Source organism: Canis aureus, chromosome 16 (genome assembly GCF_053574225.1).
Source record: "Canis aureus isolate CA01 chromosome 16, VMU_Caureus_v.1.0, whole genome shotgun sequence".
NCBI classification, from domain to species: Eukaryota; Metazoa; Chordata; class Mammalia; order Carnivora; family Canidae; genus Canis; species Canis aureus.
The window spans coordinates 51358944-51373531 of record NC_135626.1 but is presented as its reverse complement, the minus strand read 5'-3'; the positions used below and the strand labels follow the sequence as shown (position 1 = coordinate 51373531).

Sequence of the window (14588 nt, the reverse complement as noted above, 5' to 3'; positions counted from 1 at the left end):
AAAAGAAAATGATCATAGCCCCATGCATTTAAAAGCAGGTTCCAATAAATATGTACCATCGAGTTTTTTCCTGCATTGTGACAAGGAAGTTTTGCGAAGCAGGACAAGGAGAGCAAACCAACAGTACAACCAGTTTCCTTGCTTGGTCTCTCAGACCTACAACACAGTGAAGAACGCTAATAAATGGAAACAAAGTTGTCCAAGAAAGGTTGAGAATTCAAATGTATATGTACTGCATAGCAAGGCTTAGAATAGGTGCTGGGATTTAACAGAGTAGTAAGTCTGGTTGACAGTCTTAGGTGTTGTGTGTACTTACGCTCCTTCTTCTCTTAAGAGGGCCAAGAATTTTCTTACACGGTATTCAGGATCCATCTAAATACATCAGAAGAAATAAAGAAGACGGGTTAATGGCACCTTCTAATAACTATCTACTTCATGCCAAGGAAATGCTCGGTTTCATACTTCCTCCACCAGTACTTTGCTGAGTCATAGAAATATGTCACCTGCTCCCTGACCAGTATTCTGATAGACAGTGAAGCAGATTACATCATTCAAGAGGAGTGAACAGGAGAATCGCTGTGCATGAGGTTCCAAAGGACCCAGCTGGTCATTCCCAGGCACCTCAGCTGAGTGCCCTCCTTAGCTAGTGCTGTGTGAGGAGGCAGTATGTCTGAAAGGATACATGTGAGACCAGACAGTGGCTGTTCATGTGGGTTCAAGGGACATCCAAGTCATAGGACTCATCTGGTGTATAAAAGTGAGACCAATTTAAACCAATTGAGGTTAATTAAATGACTTTTAGTAGCTTATTAACAATTCATGACTTTAGTAGCTTATTAACTCTTCATGACTGACACGTTAGCTTTTCTTAGCCTTAGTCTCCCATGCATAGTTTCTTCTTTGCAATTAATGAAAAAGAAAACACAACAACAAAACGGTGTTAAAAGTAAAAAAAAAAAAGAAGAGTGGGGCTGAATCCCCTAACATGGCCCCTAGATAAGCTGGGTTTCCCATGACAGAAAAGCATCATGTTAGTGGAGCCTGGCTGGCTCAGTCCATGGAGCATGTGACTCTTGATCTTGGGGTTGTCGGTTTGAGCCCCATGTTGGGTATAGAGGTTACTTAAAAATAGAATCATAAAAAAAAAAAAAGGCATCACAAGTCTAGGAGAAGATGGGGAATTTTGGTTCAGGGGCCAAGTTTAGGATATTACTAATTTTCTCTTTATTTTCCTTTTATATTCATATGTATACTAATTTGTTAAATTATATTTTGTTCTTATTGGTATACCAGAGATTTAAAGTTATCTAAAAAATGATCATTAAAAACATCTTTAATTCTTTAAGATGAATTTTTATTGTCAGAAACATACCTAACTTTTAAAAAATGTTCCAGGGCAGGAGTCTGTTTCCCAAGAGGGAACTCCCTGCCCTCCAGGAATAGCTTTCAAATGTCGGTGCAGCTGTGGGTAAATGTGCAATTGGATTCCCCCAAAAAAAAACCACGTTTTTTTTTTTTTTTTTTTTTTAAGATTTCTTCTCTTCTATCCCAGAAAAACTGAACAGAAGTTTCAAATGTATCAAAGTTAAGAGGTCAGACTACAAAGGACCAAGAAAAAGTGTGAATAGCTAACAAAAGAAACATTTTCCCTCTTTGGGAATAGAATTACATATGAATCAATTGTCAAGTTCCTTAAAAAAAATGGAACTAGCTGGAGCTCAGTTGTAGTCAGTACTTGCAGGTCTTTGCCCATTAAATATATTTAATATGTGTGAGCAACGACTTACTGACTTGCCTGTAGCTATGGAATTAAAAGTCAAGAGAAAGGGAGGAAAAAAGTAATCTAGATAAATGACTTTATTCCCTCAGGTGACATCCAGTCAGAGCAGATCCCCGGCACTGTGCAAGTTTTAACAGAATCGTGTAGAGTGAACAGAGAGGCAACATGACTTATATTCTGCTAAACTACATGCCTCTCCACTTAGGCGCAGTCTCTCTCAGGCAGATCTAAAGAAAATTCACTCAGCTGCACGAAATCCATTTGACAAGAAGGGGTTCAAACTCAGAGGCCTATGAAGTGTCAGTCGCTGAAGATTAGGCCCGAGTGCGTACCCTACTCTCACTTTCTACCCCACATGCACGAATGGCATGAGGTTGATCACTGACCTGCACGCTTCAAAGGAGGGAGCGGTAGGGACTGGGGTGAAAAGCCCAGAGTTTCTTCTGTGCAACTATTAAAAAAAAAATTATGCTGAAACCAAAAAAATGAAGAGTAGAGCTGACGATCTTGACAGATTTATCTTTTCCCAAGGAAAGAGTTAATGCATCTGTATATGCACCTTTACCAAGGATAATCCTAAGCAAAGTAATTAGTCTATGACTTCAATTTACCATTCATCATGGAAAATATATAAATTTCAGTCTGACTAAAAGTTCAATACATTCAACTTTAGGTTTCTGAAAGCCACAATTTTGTTTTAAAATGAATGTACAGCAAAGACTAAAAAGCATTCACTTTGTGTTCTCAATTTGTTACTGGTTCAAGAGCCTATTTCAGATGTAACCATGGAAGTCAAACTTCACCTCTGCCACCCACTGCTCACAGGGCCCAGATGGAGGACTGAACAGAGACACATAATGCCACGGCAGGCCAGTCTGCCCACCAATGACCCGGGATAGGCCCATCTGACTACAGTTCACTGAGCACCCTACTGTGTGTCCAGCTCTTTTCCTGGGACTGTGGATTCAAACAGTGACAGTCAAGGTCCCCGAACTCATAGAACTTGGTAGGAATATGTTTATTAACTAACCAGTCAGATAAGGGTAGAAAGACATAAGATGGACATGTGGAAGGGTGGAGTTCTCAAAAGAGGAAAGGTAAGTTGCCAGGAGACATGAGAAAGTCCCAAAGAACTTTCATCTATCTTTGCCTAGGTACTAGCCTAGGGCTCAGTCTTCTATGTGATCCTGGATGCTTTCTCTCTATAGTAGTTTGCATGAAATTTCTAGGAGCCAGCCAGGGGAAAATATAGAGAGCATAAGACTACCCTGTACAATTCAATTAACTTGTCCCTTAAAGTGGTCTCCCAGGCCCCTCTTGGTGTAATGCACAGTAGCTTCTGGACCTCTGATGAACAACGCCATCTTCCTTCCATCAATAATTGGCTATGTTGTGATCTTGGATAACCCACTGCCAATCTGTGGGACACTCAGCACCCTCATCTCTAAAATGGGTGAGGGGACGACAGCAGAGCAATTGTTTCTTTGAAAGCCTTTTCTGGTTCTAAGAGCTAATGACTCCCTAAATTAAAATTGAAAGTAAGTTTACAATCTTTTCTTCTATTTCTGAATTTCAGGAAGTGAGAAGGATAAGTACCAATAAGTTAGTGTTTGGTCTCAGAAGCAGGCTACTAATAGCAACTTGAGTTAAGAAATAAGAGAACTGTAACAAACAAATTACAACTTTAGCAAAGGAGGGGTGCCTGGCTGGCCCAGTCAGTGGAGCATGCGACTCTTCATCTAGGGGCTGTGGGTTTGAGCCCCACGTTGTGTGTAGAGATTACTTAAAATAAAATTTTTAAAACAAAACAAAATCTTAGCAAAGCAAATATAAAACTTCTTGGTACATCATGAAGCTCTGGTGTCTGAATCATTGGAGAATGCAGCATCTTACCTGTAGTGACATCTCAATTAGCATTAGTAACTTCTTAATTCCTATCCAGACCTTCTTTCCTTTGACTTGCTGTGAAATTGTGGTACGTTCCTTATCTTTGAAGTTGCCCAAAAGCTACAAAAACAATAAAAATAACAAAAGCATTTTTATAGTAAGTGCATCAACATTAGTTAATGCTCACATTTATCCTTAAATGAACAATAGTAAAGGGGTGCCTGCGTGGCTCAGTTGGTTAAGCATCTGCCTTCAGCTCAGATCATGACCTTGGGGTCCTGGGTTGAGCCCTGTGTGGGGCTCCCTGCTCAGCAGGGAGTCTGCTTCTCCCTCTACCTCTGATCCTCCTCTCTGCTTGTGTTCTCTCTTTCTCTCAAATAAATAGGTTTTATTTATTTATAAATAAATATAATAAATATTTATTTAATAAATAACAATAATAAATAAATAAATAAATAAATAAATAAATAAATAAATAAATTCTAAAAAAAAAAAGAACAGTAGTAAGAACTACCTGACTGGTTCAGGTTGACAGGATTTTCTCTTATTTTAAAATCCAACCTGACTTTCCTAAACCCATTAGGTACAATTATGAAAGTGAAAATTGGTATCCTAAATCCTGTTTTCTAAGAGACCTTTATTATAATTTAGAGATATGATTGCTAGGGGTGGAGGGAAAAAAAAGCTTCAATCCATAATAAATATCAGTTAAAAATTTTAACATGTGTCAAAACAGAGACTAAATTTAACTGTTACCCAACCTTGGCACAAGAGCTGCTCACGTAGGTAACCTGGAGACATTTATCATATGGATAATTTCTATTTTGTTGGGAGTAAGCCCCCACTGCATAGATATTGAGAATTTTAAGAAGCTTTTACCACTGCTGAACAGATCACTACCTAACATTTTTTCCCTCAAATCTCAACAAGTGATTGTGTACACTGATTTTAATCAAAAGTTTAGTGAAGGTTATAGTTTTTAAAAATGTAAACTTTGTCATCTTCAAAAACTTTAAGAAACATTTCTATATTATGAACTTGTTGATAAAGCAGTTCCTTTTACTTCTGTAGCTTTTCTAAAGTCTCTAAGTCTCTAACCACTGTTCCAATTTATTAAATGCAAGTAAATGAGCAGAAAGGTATTTCGAATGACCGAATTTTCTACATATTGATTACTCTTCCTTTGCCACCCACTGCTCCCCTTCACCCATTCCAGGTTTCTGGCCCATGTAATCTTTATGTATCACTCATGGTGGACACAGAATAATTCATTGCTGGCAGGCTGGGTGCTGCCTACACCAAGGAAGGGGAGGTTCATTTACTTTCACTGACGTTCATCTCTTCATCGAATTCCTGAAACAACTGAAGGTATATCCCAGTTGCCCTATTCTAGGTTAGACAGAAACCAGGCACCAGATGCAATGTCCATGACATCCCCTCAGCATTATCTCCAGCCCCAACTCCTTTCTCATAGACAGTTTGCAATCCACTGACTCATTTTTACCTCCAGAGCCTCCAACAGCTGCTCTCCTGTGGCAATGTTGGGCACATGGATGGTGGTGCTGAAGGCGTTCAGCATCTCCATCTCCTGAAGGACATCTTTACGGCTAGTGGTCCCAATGATAAGAAGCTTTCGGCCCTGATCATAGGGAGAAAATGTGTTAAAATGCAGGATAAGACTGGTTAGGAAACTTGGAGTAAGCCTGAACAATATCATTTAATTGCAGAAATGCAAATGGTTAGGCAAAAGAAAATAAATTCATAGTTTTCCCCATGAAAATCAAAAGAAAAGTATCAAGAGCATGATTAAGAGGGATGCTTGGGTGGCTCAGCAGTTGAGCGTCTGCCTTTGGCTCAGGGCACCATCCCAGGTCCTGGAATCTAGTCTCGCATCAGGCTCCCACAGGGAGCCTGCTTCTCCCTCTGCCTGTGTCTATGCCTCTCTCTATGTGTCTCTCATGAATAAATAAATAAAATCTTAAAAAAAAAAAAGAACATGATTAAGAAAGGCAAAAATTCCTTCTTGTCATTCACATCAATAATATAATGGATGAGTAAGTCAAGGAGACATATAAACCAAATAAAAAGATACTGAAGTATATGTTGTAATTCATTTTTCATGGCCAACATGGTATACAAATGGTGGGAATTGGAGGAAAGGAAATGAATGAACAGAAAGTCTGTATCACTCACTTACTAAAGATTTATAATGCTTTTCAGAAGGAGCAGGGTTGGGTGCCTGGGTGACAGAGTCCATTAAGCACTGACTCTTGGTTTCAGCTAAGGTGGTGATCTCAGGGTCCTGGCACTGAACCCCACATTGAGCCCCACATCAGATTCCACACTCAGCATGGAGTCTGCTGGAGATTCTCTCTCCCTCTGCTCCTCCCGCTTGTACTCGTTCTCTCTCTAAAATAAGTAAATCTTTTTTTTTTTTTTTTTTTTTTTAGGAATAGGGTAACAATAATTGTTTACATTTCTGCAACATTTAGCTGTGAAAGGCACGGTGCCAAATGCTTTACATAACTGTGTCACTTAATGTTTTTAAATTTCATATTTAAAAATATTTAGTATATATTTAACTCAAAAATATATAAATTTAGTGTATATTTAACTAAAAAATATAGAAAAAAACGTTTAAAAACTAAAGCAGGCCTATGCCACCATTCCTGATTCCCTCTCTCCAAAGGCAATCATTTTAGATTCTTAGCTTTTCTCCTTGTATTTGCCTCCTTTTCTTTAAATCAAGGTTACACCACTATTTTTAGATTTTTTTTGAAAGATTTTATCTATTTATTCATGAGAGTGACACAGAGAGAGAGAGGCAGAGACACAGGCCAACGGAGAAGCAGGCTCCATGCAGGGAGCCCAATGTGGGACTCAATTCCAGGACCCCAGGATCACACCCTGAGCCAAAAGCAGACTCTCAACCACTGAGCCACCCAGGTGTCTCTATTTTTAGATTTTTGTTTTCAGTTTTAAATATTATTTATTGACCACTTATTATGGAAGATGGGGATTTAATACTTGCCCTTTTTTTGTCTTTCCAATGTGGTTATTTCATAGTCTTTTAATAAAAGCTAATATCCAGTATTTATCATGATTATATAAATATGATTGACAGCTAAGCCATGTAGTATACCACTATATTTCCTTTCTTAGGAAATATTTTAAATTTATCAGAGTTAATAACTGCCATTTTCACCCAGGTACCTATTAAAAACACACACAACCATGAATATCTTTTCAATACATGCAAACATGTCGGGGAATTTTATTTATTTATTTTTAAAGATTTTATTTATTTATTCATAGAGACACAGAGAGAGAATGAGAGGCAGAGGGAGAAGCAAGCTCCATGCAGAGAGCCTGACACGGGACTCGATCCAAGGTCTCCAGGATCACGCCCTGGGCTGTAGGCAGCGCTAAACCGCTGCGCCACCGGGGCTGCCCATGTCGGGGAATTTTAAAGTTTGTTTAAGAAATCCCCCTCCTGGAGTCCTGTATTCTCAAAGCTCAATCTGAACAGATTGCTATAGTTCTAGAACTTTCTTCTCTCTTGTTAGATCTCCTACATCCTGGTCTTCCGTTTACTTCATTTATTCCCTCTTTTCCATGGTGTACCATAACTTTTTGAGAGAGGGTGCACAGAAGGTAAAAATGTAAAGACTTTGAATGTCTGGAAATGCTTTTATTCCACCACTAATATTGTCCACTCTATATTTAATAGTTCAGTGAGGTACAGAGAATAAGACTAAAAATAATTTTCCCTCCAGAATTTTGAAGGCATTACTCTATTGTCTTTTAATTCTCAGTGTTGCTGGCTAGAAGACTAACGCTATTCTGATTTTGACTCTTTGCTTCTACTTTTTTTTTTTTTTGCTTCTACTTTTTATTTTTAATTTTTAAAGGACCTTTTCCTTACCCTTAGTTCTGTAATTTTAAAATCACATACTTTGAGCTAAGTCTTTCTTTACTCATTCTGCTGGTGCTAGATGGGTCCTTTCTTTCTTTTTTTTTTTTTTTTTTTTAAGATTTTATTTACTTATTCATAAGAGACAGAGAGAGAGAGAGAGAGAGAGGAGAGAGACAGACAGAGAGACAGACACAGAGAGAGAAGCAGAGACACAGGCAGAGGGAGAAGCAGGCTCCATGCAGGGAGCCCAGTGTGGGACTCGATCCCGGGACTTCGGGATCACGCCCTGGGGGGAAGGCAGGCACTAAACCGCTGAGCCACCCAGGGAATCCTAGATGGGTCCTTTCTAAACTGAAAAATCTAGGGGTGCCTGGGTGGCTTAGTTGGTTAAATGTCTGCTATTAGCTCATGTCATAATCCCACAGTCCTGGGATCAGGCTCCCTACTCTGCGGACAGCCTGCTTCTCCCTCTCCTTCTGCCTGCTTGTGCTCTGTCAGATAAATAAATAAAATCTTTAAAAATAAATAAATCAACTGAAAACTCTAATGATTCAGTTTTATTAAGTATCTTGGATTATTTCTTTGATATTTCTTTTTCATTCATTTTCTGTGTTTTTCTGTTTTGTTTTTGTTTTTTTGGTTCCCCCCCAAGAACCTCCATGAGTTGCATACTGGTCTACTAAGACTGATCTTCTATTTTTCTTTTCTTTTTTTTTTGCTCCTGGTTTTCATCTCTTTCCAACACATTACCAAATAGTTTTTGGGTTAGTATCAACATTATCTCCCAACCTTTATATTAAGTTTTTTCTATAATATATTTTCATTTCTAAGAGCTCTGTCTTGTTTCTTGAATACTTTTTTTTTTATTAAACTACATCCTATTGTATTTAATGGATACGATACCTTATTTTAGATCTGTGTGAATATTACAGGTTTTATAATGTTTTCTTCTGTTCTCTTTGTCCTATCTTCCTGGAGCTCCTTTTTTCCCATTTGTTCACTGGAGGTTTCCCTCAAGTATCTGGTGATTGCTGGATGACTATTCAGATTTAAGAGTTAAACTAATGACTGGAAGCTCTGAGTCTGAAGGCTTCAGTACAGGATAATCAGATAAGACTTGGCTGATTATTGGGGGTCCTCCAAAGGTCAGATCTTCCAATCTCCTTCCTGAGGGCTATGAAGCCTAGTTTCCAGCATACTGGGAGTAGATGGGGGAAGGGGTCTGAGGATCTCATCATTCAATATGGAGACTCCCATTTACTTCTATTTGCAAATGACATCTCTTGAGATCAAGTCTCATTTCATGTTCATATAATCCTGAGAATTATGTACTCGTATTATCTCTACTTTATTGATAAAGCTATTGAATCCCACAGATACAAGTAATTTGTTGAAGGTCAAGTAACTAATATATGATGGATCCAGGGATGGAAGCCAGATCCAAAATCTAAAACCAGATACTGCTTTTCTTCATGAAGAAAAACACATTAAAAAAATGTTTATTTGTAAAATGTTAGAAGAATGCATTTTAAACTATGTCACTAGATTTATGGTACACACTCCACAGATAAGCCTTTTAATACAATCATTAAACCTATCCATGGATCTTAGAAACTCGGGATGTTAAAATAAATGAGAAAATAAATTATGTGAAAATTAAAATAAACACAGGAAAAGATACTAAGGAATTGAAGATCAGATGCCAAAACAATTTTAGTTTGGGGTTTGTAAACATCATACCACTACTACCAATAAGGCATACCAACCATTCTCATTCTTAGTCACAGTTTTTGTCAATCTACGGTGCCAATAATGGAAAAAGCACCAATATAAACAAAGGCATATCAAAGAAGCAAAGTCAAGACCTTCTGGCACAATTAGTGATTGGCACACATATGATTATGCAAAGACTATGGGACAGAAGTATACCTGTGAAGTACACAGATCGAAGGATAATCATTATTATCATTCAAGAAATCAACTAGCTAAAAATCAAACACATTATCAACAGACCTTTATCAAGCTCCTAGATGAATGTGGAATAGACTCTGTATGTGTGTGTGTGTGTGTATATATATATATATATATATATATATATATATAGAGAGAGAGAGAGAGAGAGAGAGAGATCTACAAAAGAGATAATGATGATACATTATGGACAGGTGGGAGGTGTTATGTATGCACAGGATGTTACGGTAGAGGGAGGGTACATGTGGCAGAGAAACATCTGCTCTTTCTCTGGAACTGAGTTTTAAGGAATGAGTAGGTTGATTAGAAGATGAAGGGGAAAGATATTCCAAGCCAGAAGGAGCAGAAATATGTAGGTCTGAAGGCAATGTAATAAAAACAAAAACTGGGGAACTGGGGTAATTACAAACACACACATTACAAACGTATACATTTCTACTATCACAGAAGACTGGTGCCTTATTGTTCAACATCAAATTCCATCTGTAAACTTAAGAGCATATCCCTGAAAGCTAACAGATGCTAATGGCCACATTGGCTGATACATCTTCAATACAATGAAAGGCAACTGTTCATTCTCCTTTTCCTTAATTTTTGAATGTTCTGTATACCCCATAATTCACACTCCCCCATCTTGTGTTTTCTCAAGGAGGGTGATGCACTGGCCCTAGAAGAATGGCACTGGGGAAGAAGCTTGTTACTCCAGAAAGCTGGAATTGCCATTTTCCTAGTGAAACTTTGTCTTATGTCAACAGTGACTATGCTCTTCTGAGTGTTGAAAGACTGGGAAGTGTAGAGCAACTTATAATGGAAACACTAATTTATGTTTTGCTTTACTTCTTGTTTAACAAGACTGGAAACACTGCAGAGAGGTCATGACCCAGGCAAGTTCAGGCCTCGACTTGTAAAGCATCATCTTTAAGAAAACACCAAAAATCATTACCAAATAATTAAATTGTGCTGGGTCATTTTGTCTATTAATTAGTGGTAATGTTCATGAGGAAGTTTTATCATGAAAAAAACAACTGAGTGTATTAATGTAATAAATCATATTGGAGAACATTTTGGATGAAAAGCTGCCAACAGCATGTAATAGGAAAGCCAGCTTTAAAAATAAAAGTAGAGCTCAACCCAAGAGGGGAAATCCAACTCGTTAATGTGTGGCTACTAGTCTTAAGTCTACAGCACGGAAACATACTCCTTGATGGAAAGAAAAAAAGTAGAATGATAATTTATTTGAAGGAAAAAAAAAACTGTTCCCAGTATACTCTTTATTGAGATTTGCTAGTTCCTGATACAATAAAGAAACAGGCCTAAATAAAATGACTATCTGCCAATCGGATTATGATAAACATTGTTCCAAGGTTAAGTAAGTATTAGTTAACTAATTCTTGGTACCATAAGAAGCAACTCAGGTGAAAACATTACCATGAAAAAGGCAGGGCTCAGTCAGGTGTTGATCCTTCAAAAAAACACTTCTTTACATGATGAAGAATGAACAAAGTACTAAGCAGTATCTAAGCCTTTTGCCACACAAAGGACTAACCAGATAATCCACACTCTTTCATAGGTCCTGCCCATTGATTGGCCCCAATAAACTGATTTGTAACAAAAGTTCATGTGGAAGAAAGCTTTTTTTCTTAAATAAAAATGCCACCGATATAATACTGCAGTGAAATGGAAGGGCTGATTTTAACCTGTGAACAAAAGTAAAGTCAGTTATGCAGTAAAGAAAGGCCATTCTTTCCATATCATTCAATGCTGAGCAAGTGTAATACACCCTCAGTAAGAAGAATTAACTGTGAACAATTGGGAACCCTGAAATGGATTAAGAAGTGAGTTTAAAAGTGCAACTCAAACCTGCTGTGTGCCGGGGCCTTAAACTTTATTTTCTGTTAGAATCTGAAGTTTTTCTGAGAGTGAAAATTTTCAGAATGTTAAGAGTTTATAAACCCAGTAAGTAAAAGCCTAGTCCATCAGACCATTAACAAGCATTTATTCTTTTCAGGTATTTATGGAATTAGGAGATTTGGTTTGTGCTTTCAAAGTGATTATAATTTGGCTGGGAAGAGCAAATACAAATGCAGGGACCAGTACCAAGTAATACATGAGCCAACACAAACTAATAATGACTGAGGGGACAGAGCATAAGGGGACTGTTTCATTGGAGCAGGGTCATCAGGATGATTTCTGTAGTACTGCAGAGACACTGACAAAGATGAGGCCCTGAAGGAGAAGGGATGGGTCTCTAATGCTACTAAATCCTATGTGGGTGGTGGAGGCAGCTGAGCCAGAGCACTCAGGGCTGAAAATGTAGTCTTTTTAGAGAGAGGGGAGTGGGCAGCCACTGAAAGGAAGACTCAGAATGCTTAACTAAGGAAGGAGATTTGATATAAAAAGCAACAGGAAACTAAAGAAGTTTCTTGAGGAGGCAGAAGAGTGAAGACGAGAAAGAGGATCCTGGCGGTTCCAGGCAGGATGGTCTAGGGGTCTGTGGAAAGCTGTGGCACTAATGATGTGCGGGCTGAACACGTCAGCATGTCCAGGAAGGATGTGCACCTTCACCTCAATATCTCACACACACACGACATCCTTTTTAAGCCAAGCCCAGGGCTGGCAGACAGCAAGGGAGGAGAGGCAAGTCCCCTGATGGACAGGTGGCTTGGTGCAGTAGCAAAAGGACCGGCTCTGTCATTCAGAGCTATGTGATTTGGGGTAGATTAAACTTCTGAGTACCCGTCTCCTCCTGAATCATAAAATTGGGATAAAAATCCTACATATATAGAGTGCTGGGGGGGGGGGCGGCAAGGGGAATGGGGGAGAAGATTGGGAAAGTGGCATCTTTTGGAAGAGGCAAGAATGAAAGGAGGTACGAGCCTGAATGAATGGTCGTGAGGGGAACCTGAAAAAGCATCCTCTGTGTAGGATGTCAGGACTCCATAACAGTATGGTTAAATCAGGGTTAGGTTGGGTTGGCGAGTGTGGGATGCCTGCAAATCCTTCTCCTCCTAACATAGGGCACTGACAGTAAATGATGCACAGAGAGCGAATTCTCCCAAGATTCACTCTGAGGGGAAAATGAGAGCTTGACTAGGGTTCCAACGAGGCCAAGATGAAGCCTGAACTAAAGATCAAACATCCCCTCCAGGAGTTGTGGCAGAGGGTGAGAGCGAGTGGCCGCAGCAAGAGGCTTCTGAGGGAGAGGTCAGTTCAAGGCAGGGCTGTGAAGAAGCGTTCCCAGTAAGCCATGCGTTAGTCCACCACTTACCCTAGCTTCATTCATGAAATGGGAAGAATTTCACATATTTTTACTTAGTTTGTATTATTCAACACAGACTTTTTAAAAAACATTCTACCTACCATAGTTTTTTTTTAAGATTTATTTATTTATTCATTAGAGAGAGAGAGAGAGAGAGAGAGAGAGAGAGAGATTGAGGCAGAGGCAGAGGCAGAGACACACGGTCAGAGGGAGACGCAGGCTCCATGCCGGAGCTGGATGCGGGACTCGATCCTGTGACTCCAGGATCGCGCCCTGGGCCAAAGGCAGGCGCCAAACCGCTGAGCCACCCAGGGATCCCCTCTACCATAGTTCTTGTACAACTTTATCACTGCATTTATTTGAATTACTGCACAAGTCTGAATCTTGTTCTTAGTCTGTCAACCAACAAAGGGGTAGGAGCCATGTTTTATTCATATCTGTCCTTGTGGTTGTTAACACAACATGTCTGGCACACAGAAGATACTCCTATGCTCCCTCCACCTAGATTGCTCTTCCCTTACACATCCACATGATTTCTCACATCAAGGCATTACTTGAATGTCACCTCTTCACAGGGCCCCCACAACCCCCTGTGCTGTGCCATTTAAAACCACAGACTCCTCCTTCTTCAGTTCCCTTTATCCTGCTCTCTTCCTTATGGTATGGATTACCTTTTAACATAAATGCTTATTTATTACGTTTATTGCTGGTCTTCCTTCAGGAGGACAGGATTTTTGTCTGTTTGGGTCTACTGATATATCTGGAGCTAGTGTTGTGCCTTGTAGATACTGGGAATTAATAAATTTGTGTTGAGTGAATGAATGGTGATCTCACTGTAGGCTTTGAGGGTGCAGATCACTCCTTCCTTGTTATATTCTCTCTTCTGGCCCTGGAAAAATGCATGTTATACCAAATGTTGAATAGGAAAACAACTATCTACTAGAGTCTATACCTTGGAGCCCCAAATGGGGAATGCTTTAACAAGTTTTCAAGAAAATAAGCTAGAATGAATGACATGTATGCTTCATTTACAACCTAAGTAGATACCATAAGGCTATCATCTTTCTTTTAGTTAATCAACAGATCAATGAATAGTTAAGCTATTGACTGGATAATACAGACTTCTCTAACAGGGAAAAGATGAGATTCATTAATGAAGCCATTAATTCAAGCTAGTGAAACAAGTATTATTAACCATCTCCTACAACTCTTGATTTCCCCAAAAGAGGGAGAAGACTGATTACCATTAAAACACAACCAGGAGTAAGGACAAAAAAGGAGAGGTTGGGTCCTTTGGATATTCTGCATGCATTTCTGATTTCTCATGCTCAAATGTCTGCAACTTTTTTTTGTGGTTAAATGTTTAAGTTGAATACCAAAGGAAGGATGTTTCAAATAAATCATGCTACAACTAGGCAGACAACTACACTTAAACTCTCCATTAGATTTTACCCTGAAGCAAATTCTTAGTCTACTGTCTTTGTAACCATCCTCATGGTGCTGTTAGCAGGGCAAAGGACAATAAGGAGGGGAATTCATGATGCAGATTAGATATGAAATGAGAAACTTCACCTCAAATAATTTAAAATAATTACTATAGGCAAGAACAGACCACTTTATGGTATTACAGAATATTTTAGTATCCATTTGTGAAAAAGACACTGAATCATCAGATTTTTCACTTGAGTAGCTCTTGAAGGTTACCTCATTTAAAGATTACCTAGTCCTCCCCTGGTTATTTTGTAAATGACAAACCTGGGATGAGAGGTGAAGTG

General features: G+C 38.9%; 1 protein-coding gene across 1 annotated transcript in view; it reads right to left on the bottom strand.

Annotated features, from left to right (window-relative positions):
* Window positions 1–14588, bottom strand: part of NSF (N-ethylmaleimide sensitive factor, vesicle fusing ATPase) — a 144680-nt gene that overhangs the window by 1707 nt on the left and 128385 nt on the right. The window contains exons 18-20 of the mRNA XM_077854029.1: window positions 5172–5306; window positions 3674–3787; window positions 317–372 (exon numbers count right to left, since the gene is read on the bottom strand). Coding sequence (XP_077710155.1) covers window positions 317–372; window positions 3674–3787; window positions 5172–5306 — 305 coding nt within the window. The remainder of the gene's footprint in view (window positions 1–316; window positions 373–3673; window positions 3788–5171; window positions 5307–14588) is intronic.